This window comes from Stegostoma tigrinum, chromosome 36, assembly GCF_030684315.1.
Source record: "Stegostoma tigrinum isolate sSteTig4 chromosome 36, sSteTig4.hap1, whole genome shotgun sequence".
In the NCBI taxonomy this organism is placed as follows: Eukaryota; Metazoa; Chordata; class Chondrichthyes; order Orectolobiformes; family Stegostomatidae; genus Stegostoma; species Stegostoma tigrinum.
The window spans coordinates 16,599,594-16,617,487 of NC_081389.1; the positions used below are offsets into that span (position 1 = coordinate 16,599,594).

The 17,894-nt window shown below is 42.8% G+C and overlaps 1 protein-coding gene across 2 annotated transcripts; it reads right to left on the reverse strand.

Annotated features, from left to right (window-relative positions):
• Positions 1 to 11,322: 11,322 nt before the first annotated feature.
• On the reverse strand, positions 11,323 to 16,674 carry LOC125446716 (ribonuclease P protein subunit p25-like protein). 2 transcript variants are annotated; one of them, XM_048520455.2, is made up of 2 exons: positions 13,348 to 16,674; positions 11,323 to 13,257 (listed from the first exon to the last, which is right to left on the reverse strand). In XM_048520455.2, the coding sequence occupies exon 1, from the start codon at positions 15,649 to 15,651 to the stop codon at positions 14,992 to 14,994; it is 660 nt and encodes a 219-aa protein (XP_048376412.1). In that variant the 5' UTR covers positions 15,652 to 16,674; the 3' UTR covers positions 11,323 to 13,257; positions 13,348 to 14,991. The 2 variants fall into 2 exon arrangements, with proteins under 2 accessions (XP_048376412.1, XP_048376411.1); XM_048520454.2 differs by having other exon boundaries at positions 11,323 to 12,336; positions 13,156 to 16,674.
• Between the last annotated feature and the right edge of the window lie 1,220 nt (positions 16,675 to 17,894).

Genomic DNA, 17,894 nt, shown 5'->3' on the forward strand with positions numbered 1-17,894 from the left:
AAATGAAGAAAAATCATGCCAAGATGTCAATTTTGTGCAACACATAAATAATCTTCACTTGACAAAACACACCATTTATTTTTATTATACTCATAAAAGAAAAAGAGGGAGAATATTTTTACTGTGTTTAATGTGGTGCAGTAGTAGAGTACACAAGTATTTTCTACATTATTTGAATGGGCTCAGCAGCACAACAAAATTACAACTTATCTCTACAAAGCAGTTGTCATCGAAGTTCACTCCCTCACTGGGGAGACACCTGTTGGCAAGCTTAACCTGTAGCACTGTATCTCAGGCTGAGGACTGTCATGGTAATCTCAGCCAGAGTGGGATTGAACCCTGTTGGTGGCATTAACTCTCGATCATAAGTCAGTTGTCCTGCCAATTGAGCTAGCCAACTCAATATACAGGCAAGCACTGCTCCATTTTCTTTCAGGAGGTGATGGATCCCTGGCTTATTTTGGCTAAACCTCAGAATTTGGAATACATAAGTGCCTGGGAGGAGGAGTTGGCCATCTTGGGCCCTCAAGTCATTTGATATGAGTGTGGAAGATTTTCTTATGGCCTCAAGTCAACACAGAAGAGGGTGAATGATAGGCCATTAAATATTTTTAATGCAGAGACAGACGGACTTTTGTTTGGCAAGGGAATCACTGGTTTTTGAGGGCGGATAAGAATGTGGAATTTGAAACATAAACAGGCCAGCTTTGACCTTATTGAATCACGGAACAGCCTCAAGGGGCAGAATGGTCTACTTCTGATCCTATTTTATATGGTTGCAGTTCTCCCTAGTGTCCACATGAATATTTAATCTCCTCAGTCCTTTGCCAATTGGTAAAGTAGGAAATCAGGTACTAAATACTTTTCTTGATAATAAGTTTATTCATAGAATGCAGCATTGCAGATCTCTGCTCTTAATCCTACCAACTTGGTGCCCCAGCATTCTCTCTTTATGTTATTTAGAAGCAGAACCCCAGGCAGACACTGAAGACCTCTTCTCACTGTCCTTCCCCATCCCCAGATTAAGTGGCAGCCTCATCAATGTCAAAGCAATTTCCAGGGTTCGTTTGACTATTTTTGCCCTCTGATTCACCCCATTCAGAGATGTTATTACACATCTCTGGAGCAAGTAGGACTCAAACCCAGACTTGAACACTCCCAGGTGACATTCTGTGGAGAGAGAACTGCACATTTCAGAAGTGTGAAATGATCAAAATTTGATTCCAGCCTTCCTCCAAACCCCTGCCCCCAGCAACCCTATTGAGCCCAGCGACTCAAACTAAAATATAATTCTGTCTTATCAATAGCTCAGAAACTGGTGAGCTGTTTCTGCCTCGCTCAGAGACAGGGACACTACCACTACATTAGAAGACCCCTCGAGCAACATTGCGAACTAGAGTGGGAAGTAATCTTGTCAACAATGATATTGCGGTTATAAATGAATTGGAGAAGAGGATGCTTTTTATAGCTCTTGTTTCACATGAGAAGGGTGTGTTTCCGTGCCATCCACCTCCAAGCCTCTATGATATACTTGTGTGTAATGCTCCCTCTCTCTCATGCTTCATAGGGAGGTGATGGCCTTGCGGTATCTTTGATGCACTGTTAATCCAGGGACTCAGATAATGTTCTAGCATTCCAGGTTTGAATCCTGCCACGGCAGACAGAGGCAGTTGGGTTCAATAAAATATCTGGAATTAAGAATCTAATAATGACCATGAGTCCACGACCAATTGTTGGGGGGAAACAATCCATCTGATTCATTAATGTCCTTTAGGGAAGGAAAGTGGTCTGGCCTACAGCAATATGGTTGGCTCTGGGCAAATGCTGGACTGGCCTGACTATTGTCACCCTCATCCTGATAATGAAGGAGGTAAGTAACCTTGCAGTGCAGTCATCTCCCAGTGCTAATTAAAATGAGCTGTGATTACAAACTGCTCTTGTTCCAAGAATGATTTGCAATCTTTCAGCACAGCCATCTTTCATTCAAGCCTGTACAGACAACTATCAGGATCGCTTGATCAACCAACCACAGCTCCACAATGGGCTCCTGGTCAACACCCAAAATAGGGCATGTGCTTGACCTGGCCAGTAACCTGTCATGCCCCAGATGGGGGCAGCATATTGGCTCAGTGGTTAGCACTGTTACCTTACAGTGACAGGGACCTTGTTCGATTTCTCCCCCAAGTGATTGTCTGTGTGGAGTATGAACATTCTCCCTGTGTCTGCGTGGGTTTCCTCCGGGTGCTCCAGTTTCCTCTCACAGTCCAAAGATGTGCAGGTTAGGTGGATGCTAAAACAATTTCCATGTGGTGTCCAGGGATGTGCACTTTAAGTGGATTAGCCATGATAAAAAAAACCCCATGTGGAGTTATAGCAACGGCGTGGGCCTGGATGGAATGCTCTTTGGAGGGTCAGTGTAGATTTGATGGGCCAAATGCCCTGTACAGATGCTAGTGGCAGTGGTGCCCCATTTTAGACAATAGACAAGAGGTACAGGAGTAGGCCATTCGGCCCTTCGAGTCAGCACCACCATTCATTATGATCATGGCTGATCATCCACAATCAGTATCCTGTTCCTGCCTTAACCCCATAACCCTTGATTCCACTATCTTTAAGAGCTCTATCCATCTCTTTCTTGAAACTATCCAGAGAGTTGGCCTCCACTGCCTTCTGGGGCAGTACATTCCATAAATCCACCACTCGCTGGGTGAAGAAGTTTCTCCTCAACTCTGTTCTAAATGGCCTACCTTTTCCTCCATTTTGGGGTTGAGCTTTTGGAGACTAGGGGAGGAATAAAGATCTGAAAGTAAGTGAGATTCAGATCAGTGAGCCTCCCATTATAGCCTGAATGACAGCTCAGAAGTCTCAACATAATTTTAAGCTGCAGTTTATCAACTTAAGGGCAATGATTTTTTTCTTCTTAAAGGTACTGTTGTTAAGTGTTATGCCCTTAAAATGCTTCCCTGATCACTGGGGAATAGGCCAGAGCAGATTGGCACACATTAGGCACACCTCCTTTACTCCAGTAGCTATAAGCAGACTGGTACATTAGGGCAGGGCAAGCTGGTGTAGTAATGACTATCATTATCTGCTACTGTTATTAAAGGGGAATTCAGTAGGCTCAAGGCAATGCTAATTGCTTTTGATATTTTCTAATCAACCCTGTTTCAAAATGTTATAACATTCCACTGGAGTAGGTGGGACTTGAACCTGGGTCTCCTGGCTCAGAGTGGGGGGGACCACTGCTACTGCTATTTGCTCGATGCCCTATGGCAAATAGACTTTGGATGTCATTGGTTATGAGGATCCTCTGTGAGCTACCCTTAGCTCTGTCAAAATTGGCAGATTTCATTGTCCCTCTGTGAATCTCTACCAGGTATTCACCGCAACTTCATTCAGAGTTAAGTCAGCTTTCAGATACCAGAAACAATTGTACCTCCCTAGTGGCATTCTGTGAAGGGCGAACACTTCAGAAGTGTGAAATGTTCAAAATTTCTTTAATTTCAACCTTCCCTCAATCCCCAGCAATCCTACCCTCCCAACATAAACAATATAATTCTGTCTTGTCAATATGCCAGACACTTGTGAAAGCTTGCAGCCATCGCTGAAACAGGCTAATGTGGATTGGGAACAGTCTGATGACCTACATTGCTTTAACGCAGTTTTCTTTTAAGGATTTTCCTTCATGCTGCCTAGAAATGTTTTTAATAGTGGTGGTTTGAGAAAGGGCATTGTCATGACTTCCATCATTCCCCAGCAAATCATTATTGCCTTCCTTATCTCCTGACTTCCAGGAGAAGCTAAGAGACCTACGTTAACCTCTTGACTAAGCTTATCTAAACATTCCATCATCTAACATCATTTTGCAATTCCCTCTTCAATTTTATGCAAGTCACCCTATGATATAAACACTGTAGAAACTCACAAAATAAAATCAATTTTACATTAGTCTGAGACTGCACGACGTACCTCCATATCAAGAAATGATGATTCACAAAGCCGCTTTTAGGCTAAAACATGGTTAGAATTTCTGATTCCATATAGATTAAGGCTCAGACAATTCAGAAATGATCTATAATGCTGAGGATGGCTATTTACTGCAATATTTACTTTCTCATTAACCAGGGTTTTTAAGCTTGGCACAACCTCTGCTAAAACAGGAAACTAATCAAAACCATGGAACTGGGGGATGTGATGGCCTAGACTGTTGACACAGAGACCCAGGTGGTGCTTAGGGGACAAAGGTTCAAATCCTGCCATGGCAGATGGTGGAATTTGAATCTAATAATAATTTTAAAAATCTGGAATTATAAGAGTCTAATGATGGCCATGAAACTGTTGCTGATTGTCAGGGGAAAACCCCCATCAGGTTCACTAATGTCGTTTAGGAAAGGAAACTGCCATCCTCACCTGGTATGGTCTATGTGTGACTCCAGACCCACAGCAATGTGGTTGACTCTTAGCTGCCCTCTGGGCAATTAGAGATAGGCAATGAATGCTGCCTGGCAGTGACATCCATGTCTCATGAATGAATAAAGCAAAACCTTACTGTCTTCCAAACATCACAGTTGTTTCTTGATTGCGGACAACTTCTGTAATTAACCGGTATTTTTTATAAATTCTCATCCCACGTTTCTGAATTCTTCCTTGACCTCACCTTACCTTTTTTCAGTAAGCTCCTCCAAGCCAACACAACTCCTCAGGTCACTGCCAGGATAGAATTTATTGCCCAATATGTTTTGCCACTCTGTACCATTCACTGTGCCGGATTTTAATCTCACCACCATTCACAGCTTTGATTTCAGCGACTCCGAAATTCCCTCCCTGAACCTTTCTTTCATCCTGTGAAAACTCTTCGTAAAAGTATACCTCTGTAACCAAAGGTTTGGTCTAAACAATTCTTTATTCATTCATAGGATGAGGGCATCACTGGCCAGGCAGCATTCATTACCCATCCCTAATGTCCCAGAGGGCAGAGTCAACCACATTGCTGTGGGTCTGGAGTCACTTATAGGCCAGACCAGGTAAATATGGCAGTTTCCTTCCCTAAAGGGCATTAGTGAACCAAATGGGTTTTTCGCCAACAATTGACAATGGATTCATGGCCATTATTAGATTCTTAATTCCAGATGTTTATTGCATTCAAATTCCACCATCTGCCATGGAAGGATTTGAACTTGCATCCCCAGAACATTATCTGGGTCTCTGGATTAACAGTCCAGCAATAATACCACTAGGCCATTGCCTCCCTGAAATTAACAGCTGCAATCAGGGAACGCATGGTCTATTAATTTCAGATATTTATTGAATTAAAATTCCACCATTTGTCCTGGCAGAACTCGAACTGGGATCCCCAGATTAGCGATAATACTACTAGGCCATCACTCCCCTTTATGTGGTTCTCCATCAAAGTGTGTTCCACACATCAATGTATCTTGAGTTTCTTTTTATTCTTTGGGTGTGTTAGTAATTGGATCAGTATTTGCTGCCCATCGCTAATTGCATGGAGAAAGTGGTGGGGTGCAGTTTTCTTAAACTGCTACAGTTCACCTGATGTGGACTGTAGGGGAAGGATTTCAGGATTTTGGGCCTGCACCTATGAAGATAGAGCTGATATGGTTCAAGTGAGGATGGTGTGTGGCTTGGAAGGAATTTGCAGGTGGTGGTGTCTCTATGTCCTTCTACGTGGCAGAGGCGGCAGATTTGGAGGGTGCTTTCAGAGATGCTTTGGTAAATTGCAGCAGTGCATCTTCTAGACAGTGCATACTGCTGTCGTTGCATATCAGAGGTGGAAGAAATGAATCATTAGGTAATGCTTGGAGGGGTCATGTCAATAACGCAAGTCTCATTGAATTCATAAATAACAATTATTTTCAGCGAAGGAATTTACATCTTACATGTAAATTGTATTGTATTACCAGCATCAGCACACACAATTTTATCATAATAAGTTGCAGATAAAACGACACAGAAACAGGTGGGAAGGTAAGTAGTGAGTATAGCACAAAGAAACTGCAAATACTTAGACAGATAAATGAACGGGCAAAAGCTTTGCAGGTGGAATGTACAATGGGAAAATATCAGGTTTTGCATTTTAGCAGGAATAAAGGAACCAAACATAGGGAAACATCACAGAAAGTTACATATCAGACAGATTTCGGCGACTTCATCCATGAAACAGAAAAAGCTAGTATACACGTTCAGCGGGTCATATGGAAGGCAAATGGAATGCTGGCCTTTGTTTCAAAGAGAATGAATTATGAAAGTAAGGAGGTTTTGGCAGAACTATATAAGGGACTAGTCAGACCACATCTGGAAACCTGTGAACAGTTTTGCTACCTTTATCTAAGAAAGATATACTGGCATTGAAGGCTGTCCAGAGAAGGTCCATGAGACTAATACCAAGTAATGGAGGGACTGTCTTCTAAGGAGAGGGTGTGTAGGCTGGGTCTATACTCATTGGAATTTGAGGAGGAAGGTCTTCTCTCAAAGGGTGGTGATTCTGTGGAATTCTTTACTACCGAGAAGTGGGGTTAGTAAATATGTTCAAGGCTAAGATCGACTTTTAAACAGTAAGGGAATCACAGGTTATGGGGAAAAGACAGGAAGATGGAGAACTGAGGATTATCTGAGGAGTAATGATCGAATAGTGGAACAGACTCGATGAGCTGAATAGCCTATTTTCACTCCTACATCTTATAGAGTGTCACCAATGAACACAGAACACCATTACATCGTGACAAATTGACATGGGCCATTTGCATTCTATGTGTGAACATCGACATTTTTACAGACAACATACAAAAATAAGAATGAATTACATATGAATGCAAATATTAGCCATCTGTAACATCAGCTTTTAATTTGTTAAGTCAAAGGTGATGCATTTAAGCGGAAGATAGAAACATGTATGAGGTGGAAAAGATATCAGAAGACAGCTGACGGGTTAAAATGGGCAAGAATGGGAGAGGCTCCATACTGAACGCAAACACTGACCAGTTACATAAGTGGTCAATTTCAGCTCTATAAACACTCTGAAGTTCGATGTAACTAGTTATATAACCATTATGATTGTAGACTACACATTGTTTAATACAATCTATAAGAAAGTAAAGTTGCCAAAATTTAGCTACCTATTTATTGCTAATTAAAGCCAACATTCATTTGACACATTCAAAATCATCTTCAAACCTAATGTTTCACATAGTTTTTCATCAATGGTTCTCTACATTTCTTCCAGGGTTCAGCTTTTATCTGTCTGCCATTTTTGATTCTCAAACTTTACCCAAACTCTTCTCTTTCACTGAAAATGTCGATCGTCATTCTGTTTGTTATTTCCTCTGATCTGACGTGAGGCACTAATCCAAAGCATCAATTAACATCAGAGTGCTGCGCAAAACGATAAATTTTAAGCTTGGACTATAATATGATCTGTAGCCATCTAAAGGAACCTGCACTTATATAGTGAGATAACAAGGTACAGAGCCGGATGAACACAGCGGGCTAAGCAGTAGCAGAGGAGCAGGAAAGCTGGCGTTTCGGGTCTGGACTCTTCTTCAAAAAATGAAGCCTTCCTGCTCCTCCGATGCTGCTTAACCCACTGTATTCATCCGGCTCTATACCTTGTCATCTCAGATTCTCCAGCATCTGCAGTTCCTGCTATCTCTATATTTATACAGTTCCTTTCATAATCACACAGACACATTACAGAACAATGATTTGCTACACATTATGTTCCCTGTTTTAACATAGGCAAACACAGGACTCTGTTTGCACCCAGCAAAATTCAACAATGAGTCAAATATCCGATAAGAACAGTCATTTGGTGAGACTGGGGAATAAATATTGCCCAAGTCAATGAGGAAGAACTTCCCTAATCTGCTCTAAAACAATTTATTTAACAGATCCCGATGCACTGAGTCTGCCTCGGTTAATCAACTCAACTAGAACATATCACTCCTGGCTGTGTAGCCCGCCATCATTTCTATGATGGGATGACAGCTGCAGATTGAATATCTTCGGACATGGAAACAGGAATGTTACCAGGAAGCCAATGTCATGATCATCTGTTTCTCTGTTAGAAACATAAAAGCAGGTGTAGGCCATTCAGCCCTTCATTTTGGATCATGCTGATCATCTACCTCAATGCCATGTACCCATACCATCAACACATTCCTGGGTATCATATTAGAGAAAAATAAAGTCTGCAAAATGCTTAAAGTGGTCACACATTGATAGGAAACTATTTAGATTTTACACAGGTTTCAACATTCTAATACTCATGGCCATGGGATGATGAGACTGAAACAATGGAAGACACTGGATGGGTTAGGGCTCTATAAGCTGGATTTCAAAAGATGTTGATGGGGATTTCGTATAAACATATAAAATTTTAACAGGTAAACGCAGGAAGGGTGTTTCCAATGACTGGGGAGTCCAGAAGAAGAGGTCACAGTCTAAGGATAGGTCAGAAATTATTTTTTTTTTACCCGGAAACTTGTAAGTCTGTGGAATTCTCAGCCACAGCTAACTGCTGGAATCCAAAACGTTGCAGACTTTCAGGAAAGATGTAGGTATGGATATTATGACAAAAGGAATCAATGGGTATGGGGAGGAAGCAGGAACAGGGTAGGGCAGGCTCAAAGGCCCTGTTAACATTTTTCATAAATATGTACTGCAAGGACCTTACTATTCTGCACAAGGAAAATATTTTATATGTCCCAGAAACCGGTTATTTGTCCCAACATTGCTATGCCAGTTCTTACACTCCAATTTTGAAAGTTCTATTTACATAGACTAAATAAAACTCTTCTGGGTTATATGTGGCTCTAATTAATCATGAAAACTTGTTGCAGAAGACACATTCAGCCTAGATTGTAAAACTATTTCCTACAGTATCCATATGTAGTAGTCTTCTGTTGTTTATCAGTGCTCCTGGTTTACCCACAGGGATAACACCAGTCTCCAGAACTGTAGACCCCATTCCTACTTGGGGAGCACCTCTCAGTACCCAAAGCTGTGTCTTTTTCTAAAAATAATCATTCATGAGATGAGGGCATCAGTGGGTAAGCCAGCATTTATTGGTCATCCCTAGTTGCCCAGAGGGCAGTTAAGAGTCAACCACATTGCTGTGGGTCTGGAGTCAGACCAGGTGGCCAGACCAGGTAAGGATGGCAGCTTCCATCCCTAAAAAGGATTAGAGAACCAGATGGAATTTTCTCCAACAATCAATTCACTGCACTCTTAGATTCCAGATTTTATTTTAGTAAATTCCAATTCCACCATCTGCGGTGGCAGGATTTGAACCCATGGTCCCAGGACATTATGTGGGTCTCTGGATTGACAGGTCAGCAATAATACTACCGTCACCTCCTCTTCTTTTACAAGTTTCATTATCCAGTACTTTAGCTTTGTAGAGGCGCAACAGCTCTGAGTGAGGCAAGAGATGCTTTGAACTTTGTAATATAAAACAAAATGAAACGGCATGCAAACTGGAACAGAAATGATCATCGCTACTGGGCTTTAGTAGCCACACCATGAGATATAATAATTCTAAAAGCATAGAATTAGGAGCATGAATAGGCCATTTGGTCCTTCCAGCCTGTTCTGCCCTTCAACACGATCACAGCTGATCATTCAACACAGTCGCTTGTTGCAGCTTTCTCCCCCATACTCTGCTCCATGTAGCTCTTAGAACAATATGTACCACTGCTTTGAAAATATTCAATTTTTCGGCCTCAACTACTTTCTGTGGCAGCAAATTCGACAAGCTCACCGCTCGCAGGGTGAAGCTATTTCTCATGTCAGCCCTTAAATTACCGACTTTCTGAAGAAGGATCCTGACCCGAAATGTCAACTTTCCTGCTCCTCTGATGCTGCCTGGCCTGTTGTGGTCCTCCAGCTCCACACTGTGTTATCTCTGTATTTTTAGACTGGAAACTTAAACCATAAAGTAGTCATTGTAAAGAACTGACATTTGAAGGACCCAACTGCACTTGAAGTATGAGATAACACGGTGTGAAGCTTTCTGAAGAAGGGTCCCGACCCGCAATGTCAAGCTTTCTTGCTCCTCTGATGCTGCTTGGCCTGCTGTGTTCATCCAGCTTCACACCGTGTTATCTCGGATTCTCCAGCATCGGCAGTTCCTACTATCTCTGCCCTTGAAGTATTACAACTTGTGAGCAATCCCACTCAAACTACTTAGCGGGAGCATATTTGTTCAATGAGCCTTGCAGTTAGATAAATGAGGTGCTTTCATGCAGTTTTAAATCAAATAGATCTTGAATTGTTATGTAATATCTAACTCAAAGGCCATTTCAATGTGGCCATCTGATAGTGGGTGCTGGAAATGTTATATACTTCCTATATGGAAGTAATTAATCCTTGTTCCTCTTGCGACTATATTTGCACAGATAAGAATCCACACACACACACACACACACACTCATCTTTACTGACTTCATGTTTAAATATCAACACACATCTCACACCTATATACGTCTGCAATGCACACACGCATATATAAACTCATCCTTTCCGTCTATCCTATACACAAAAACCCAGTCAATGCCCCTATCATTCCCACAGAGCATTGTTTACTAAACCAGTGCAATCATATCAGGCTCTGATGCTGAAACAATTGAAATAACTGCCTGTGTCACATGGGAGTTTCTGCTTTGAATGCAACAGAAAATTGAACCCACTTGAAACTGCATGTTAGATTACATATCAGGTTTACGCTAAAATGCATTTAGGTTCATCATAATTACATGCAGACAGGAAGAACAACTGTTTTATGCTTTCTTTGCAAATAAATTGTATTCCCTTAATGTATTTAAGCATGTTAACCAAGTGCAGTTTTATTAAAATAGGAAATCAGGATTTTACTGAAAATAAGCATTTGAAAAGGGCACAAATCCAGTGGAAGCATCTCTGACTCCCTTACCCAGCCTGTTAGCTTTACAGATGCAGGCACCAATCAATACAGATAAACATGGTATTCCCACCTCCCGTACATTGGTAAGATTATACCTAACTAAAACGACTGGCCACTGTGAGCATCAACAATACTCTCGCATTTGGCAGAAGTTAATGTTTGCGGTAAGTAATGCATCACTCAGTAATATCTCTATTTCTAGATACTGCTCAGCTCTTTGTCAGCTTGCAGACTGCAGCATGATACATACAATATTTAGATGTGTAAATTCAATGGCAGTGAAAGGAAAATAATTCACTCTGTAAATAAACTCTACTAAATGGAACAATTAATATAAACATGATGAGCTGCCATATTGAGAATTACTGCAACATAAAAAGAATAAATGAGAAAAAAACTAAAATGCAATTTATTGTACATTATGCCTGCTATATATTAATACATATTGTTTGCATTCAGAATGTTATTCAATTCTTACACTGAGAAAATTATGCATAACATGACTCCTAAGAACACATGAAAATGTATTTAAACATGTTATAATGCTAATTTCTCTCTGTCAGTGGATTGGTTAGATTCATTCATTTTTGCTAAATGTAATGGATTTGAAAGTTAAAAATGAGCACTAACAAATTTGCAGCTGCCATCTGACCCTCTCCCACATGTAGTTTGTAAATGGTCACTGAAGTTTCAAAATTGGCTGTGTCACAAGTGACTAAGGGCAAATTTATCTGCACAGCTTGAGAAATAGCATCCCTGGGGCAAAAGAATTCATAGCATCTTGTTTCCATGTCACTGGCAGCAGACAAACACGACATGGTTCATTCGATGTGTTTTGGGAGATTTGTTCTGCAGAGATCACAGTCGTCATTATCAAACACACTTGTTAAATCAAAGCACTGCAAATGCTGAAGATCTAAAATAAAAGCTGATAATGCTGGAGAAACTCAGCAGGTGTAGCAGTGCCTGTGGAGAAAGAAACAAAATATTTCAAGTCCTTACTTTGGAACTAAGAGAGATGGAAAATGTGATAGGTTTGTGATTTGAGAGCAAATTTACAGAACTGTCGGATATCGCACATGGGCACACGATTTAACTCTGTATCCACTGTAGATATCATTACTGCATGATAAGGCTCACAGGCATCTGACTTTGTACAGTGTACTGACATATACACACTCAAGCTTGCTGAATGCAACCTAGAATAAAACTGCACAGAAAGGGGGACAATCGGCCCATCGTACTCCTGCAAACCCTTTGTATGCACTGTCCAATTTAAGTCCAGGCCTCAGTTTCTTCTCTATAACCTTGTCAATGTGCTTGAATGCATGCTGTATTCACCTCCTGACCCTCTCCAGGGAGGGTCGCCCTCTCTATTAGAGCGCAGAAGGAATGAACGCCTGATAAAACAAGCAGAATTCAGTGAAATTCAAATTGTGCAATCAGCCAATATTCTTCATTTCTACTTGAAGAAATTGTTTAATCAACAGGGGGATAAGGTGCTCCTTAGTTCAGAGAAAGACTTAAAGATAATTACAATTCTAAAAACTAAATCAGGAAAATCCTTCTGTTACAACCCTTGGTGCCAATGCTTGAATGGTCACTAGTAGAACTGTGCCCATAAACTATATTTCCATTTAAGCTCAGAAATGTCTAAAAGACACTGTCAACATTGACAACAATGTATAGAAGTCATGAGCTTTCAATAAACCTTTGCTCTATCATATTCTTATTTGATCACACGATCTTTCTGTGTTATAGTGGAGCAAATAAATCTCTACAGACTATGAGTTCATCTGAAACAGCAGCCTCTACCTGCTGAGAGACAGGGAACACACAAAACAGGAAAGTTCCTGAAAAGGGATAAAATTAACTAAAAGCAATTCAGGAAGGAGTCTCTCGTTAAAAATAAGGAACTTATGAGTTGAATTTGTACATTTAGAAGCATGGAAAATTGAAAAAGGCAGTGAGGTGGATGGATAAAACTCGCAAACACTGAGGAAAGGCTCTTGGTGGAAATTAAATGCAATCCAATACTTTGTTTCATCCTTTTTATCCACTGGAAACATGGCAAGATTTGAGGAAGTCCCAGGGAGAATACAGCCCAGTTCCATTCCAAAGTAAATTCCTAATCAACAAGAGCTGAGTTTGCCTGTTATCCGAGTCACATCTGAAGACATAAGAAGGACAGAGACAAACATAAAAATTAAAACACCCACCTTTCTGTTTAACGGGGAAAATTAAACTGAAAAGGAAAATCCCAAGACTTGCAGACTCTGGAAACAGAAAGTGCCGGAAAAACTCAGCAAGTCTGGCAGCATCTGTGGAGAGAGAGAGACAGGGTTAATGTTTTGGGTCGAGTGACGCCTCATCAGAACTGGACGAAATGCGTTTTTTGCAATATATCTCACCCAGTCTGCGATCTTTGGGAACTTTGCTTTCATGCTGGTTTTGAAGTTGCAATAAAGTTTCCCTTCCTTTATGTCTTCTTTTTGCTTATTGTTCTAAAGGCCTTCTAACATTCAGGAACTTAACAATGCATCTCCACTGTATCATGACACACCTACACACAGTATTAATTTTCTCTGTGCATTTTAATGTTTACAAAGTGCCCTATAATTGTATAGATTGGGTATATAGTCTAGTATATATGATAGAAAATTCAAAACAACTTCCTGTTACAGCACAACTCCAGAACAGATGGGATTTGACTGGGCCTCCTGGCCCAGCAGTAGCGACATTATCACTGTGCCACACAGAGCCCCTGCCATATTTTCTTTTCTATTTCAACCTGTTCAGAGGTGGATGGTATCACGCACCTCTGCAGCAAGCTGGAGTTGAATCCGGGCCAACCAGTCTGGAGGGAGGCATAGTACCACTGTATCGCAACAGGGCCCTTGTTAGAAAGTGATTTTTTTTTACCATGTTCAGAGATGTTATGACACATAACCTAGTCCAGCAATAGGTACACTACCACTGTAGCAAAAGAGGGCCCTCATAACAAAGTGAGAGAACAAGGTGTAGAGCTGGATGAACACAGCAGGTCAAGCAGCATCACAGGAGCAGGAAAGCTGACGTCTTGGGGCTAGACCTCACCACAAAGTGATTTTATTTAACCTGTTCAGAGATGGTACGACTCATCTCTGGAGCAGGTGGGACTCGAAGCAGTGCTACCCAGTGCAAGGGTTGGGCCAGTATTGTACCAGAAGAAGGCCCTCAGGAGAAAGTGATATTTTTAACCCGTTCAGAGATGTAATGGACATTATTACTGCACCAATACAAGAGCCCGCAGGGCAAAATGATTTTTTAACCTGTTCAGAAATGATATAACACCCTCCTGGTCCAGGAGTAGGGGCACTACCATTGCACCATAAGAGGGCCCCTTGTGGCAAAGTGATTTTTTTAACCTTTGCAGAGATGGTCTGACACATCCTCTGGAGTTGGTAGAACGTCAACAAGGATGGGGGGGGGGTCTGGTCCAGGGGCAGGGACACTACCGCTGCACCACTAGGGGGCCCATCATAGCAAAGTGATTTTTTAAACTGTTACAGATGCTCTGACACATCCTCAAGAGGTTGTCAAACATGAGCAAGGATGAGGGGGAGATTGTGGTCTAGGAGAGGAACACTACAGCTGCACCACAACAGGACCCCTCATGGCAAAGTGATCTTTTTTTCAATCTGTTCAGAGATGGTCTGACATACCCTCTAGAGCTGGTGGGACTCCAATAAGGATGGGGGAGGGGAGGGCACTGGTCTATGAGCAGGAACATTACCGCTGTACCACAACAGGTCCGCTCATGATGAGGTGATCTTTTTCCGACCTGTTCAGAGATGGTCTGACACACCCTCTGGAGCTGGTGGAACTCCAACAAGGATGGGGCTGGGGGTGGGTGGTGTTCACTGGTCTAGGACCAGGAACACTACCGCTGCACCACAACAGGACCCCTCATGGTGAAGTGACTTTTTAAAATATGAACCTGATCAGAGACGTTATATCACACACTCCCGGTGTAGGGGCAAGGGGCACTATCACTTGTGCCAGCGGTCTGTGTGTTACTGCTGGGGGTTCGGGAGGTAAGTGTAGCCGGGGAAAGAAGCGCCCTCACTGGCCTCTTCCCCTTTGCTGAGCTTCGGGACCGTCTCGCCCCCGCAGCAGCCGCCGCTACTGTCGCTCCCCCGGGAGCGGCGCTTGATGCCCCGGTTGACCGGGGTGAGACCTCGCTCCTCTTGCCCCGTTCGGACACCAGCGGCCGGCTCCGGCCACAGCGGCGGTCCGCAGTCCGGAGGCTGGTAGCCGGCTTCGGCCGGGTCCAAGGGCTCCTTGGATAGCAGGATGCAGACGGACGGAACGGTCTTGAGCAGGGTGAGGGCACCCGCACTGCCGGCGGTGCTGCTCTGCCAGGTCTCCCGCAGGCTCCTCGGACGGAGCTTGGTGATCTGGTGCAAACCTCCCAGCCTCCGCTTCATTATCTCGGCGCAGGTGATAGTCTTGGTGACCGCCCGGCCCGAACCGCTGAATACTATCCTCCGCGTCCCCTCCAGCTCCATGCGGGCCAGCGCGAAGCCCATCAGGTTGCGGATCTTGCTGCCCTCCTTCACCCGCATCTCCACCGTGTCCGCCGGCAGGTCAGCGAAAGGCAGGGGGCTCTCCTCCTCCGTCCGCCCGATCTTCCGATAGTTTGCCATCTCGCCACTTGCAGCGGAGCCCTGCATCTCTCTTTTGCAAATGTACTCTTAGACCATGCACCAACCCCCTGCCATTACCACTCACACCAAATTCCCAAAGTGTCTGACTTGGTTTTCTGGTTTGGAGTCAGGAAAACCATCCAAGTCCTTTAATTTTGTCCTCTTCGTTTGCAAAAAATACGCAAAATCTTTTCTCTGCTCTTCCTTTGCAAGAAAATTATTTTCGTCGTTTTCCTTTTGCAAAACTGGGCAAAGTCATTTTATTTTCCTCCTGTGCAAAGGCTGACAGTTTTTTTTCGTCGCTGTTTTGCAAAACTAGGCAAGGTTTTTCTTTGCTTTCCTCATTTGCAAAAACTGAAAGACTTTTTCAGTCGTTGATGTTTTGCAAAACTGCAAGATTGTCCCTTTGCAAAACTGGCCAAAATCCTACTATTTTCCTTCCTGTGCAAAAGCTGACAACTTGTTTTGTCGGTGTTTTGCAAAACTGGACTCGTTTGTTTTATTTTCCTCCGTTAGCAAAACTGAACAAAGTCCTTCTCTTTTCCTTCCTGTGCAGAAAACTGACAAGACTTTTTTTTGTCGTTGTTTTGCAAAACTGGGCAAAGTTGTTAATTCATTCCTTCGCAAAGATGGACTGTCTTTTTCTGTTCCTTTGCAAAACGGTGCAAAGGTCGCTTTCTAAACAAAAACTGGCAGCTTCTTTTTGCCGTTGGTTTGCAAAAAAACTGGCCAACGTTTTTTTTAAAGCAACGAACAATTTGGGCGAGATTAGTTTCACTCCATCATGCTCCAGGATAGGGGGGCAGCAACGGATTCAAACAGTCATGCAAGCTCCCTAATGTTTGTGTTTTGTACTTTGCGTCAGCTCCATCCATCAAGCTGCGGCCATCACTTACTTCCCGTTCTCCCCGCGACCCTCGGCTGCTCGTTCCTCAGCGAAATCTCCTCCCTCGACAGCCGGCCTGAGAGTAATCCAGGATGGGGCAATGCCTCCCCATTTCCAACGCGTCTTGTGTTTTAACCACTTTCAATTGCAAGGCGCGGTTAAGAATGGGGCGGGGGGGGGGGGGGGGACCGTTTCTCTCCTGATGCCAAGGCAAAACTGTTTGCAGCATCTGTACTGAACAGGGTGCAATCTCTCTCCCTCACTGTCCCTGTGACGAGATCCTGATTCACGGCGAATGAATGTCATTTATTTAACCCCTTCTGCACCAAGCTCCTCTCTGCGGCGTTTGCCTCATTCTATCTGCAGCACTTTGCGGTCCCAAGCAGTGACTGACAAGTATCTACCCGACAGGAGAAGGCTGTTCTGCCCCTTGACTGTGTGCTAGCTGAGTAAAAAATAAATCCCTCCCAGCAGAATTCCTTTTTTTTTCAAATTAGGGTTTCTGCCGCTATCACCCTTTCAGACAAGAGAGTTCCCTACCGCTCTCTGGGTGAAAAACGTACTGGAATGTAGGATGCTGAGGGGTTTATAAAATCAGGATGGGGTGAATAGCCAAGGTTTTTCCTCCAGGATTGGGGAGTTCAAAACTAGAGGGGCATAGGTTTAAGGTGACAGGGGAAAGATTTAAAAGGGACCCAAGGGGTGACTTTTTCACATAGAGGGTCGTGCATATATGGCATGAACTGCCCGAGGAAGTGATAGAGGCGGGTACAATAATAACATTTAAATAAAGATTGGACAGGTACATGAATAGGCAAGGTATTGAGGGATTATGGGCCGATGGGACTAGTTTATTTTGGGAAAACTGGTCAGCATGGACATGTTGGACCAAAGGGTCCCTTTCCGGTGCTGTATGACTCTAAGACTGTGTACTCATCAACTCCTCTCCGTCCTTCTTCCAATTACTTTAACCTGTGGATATTATTCATGGACACTATATTATGTGTGTTTTCAACATACTGAATGGATATCATGTGATATACATAGTAGATCATCCTCCTTCATCCTGACTTAGAAATATATCACTGCTCCTTCACTATTACTGAGTCAAAATCTTCCTAACAGCATAGTGGTGTGAAAGCAACACACCACCGTCTTCTGGAAGGCAGTTAGGGATAGGCAATAATGCTGGACCAGCTAGATCCACAAAGAACTAAAACAAAAACAGCAATGACAAGTAAATGGAATGGAGGTACAAAAGGCAACCCATTAAGCAGAATGTTAAATGCACAACATGGCCAATATTGAAATACGGCCACAATAAAACCTGAAAGAACTGCAGTAAATCAGAAACAAAAACAGAAGTTGCTGGAAAGGCTCAGCA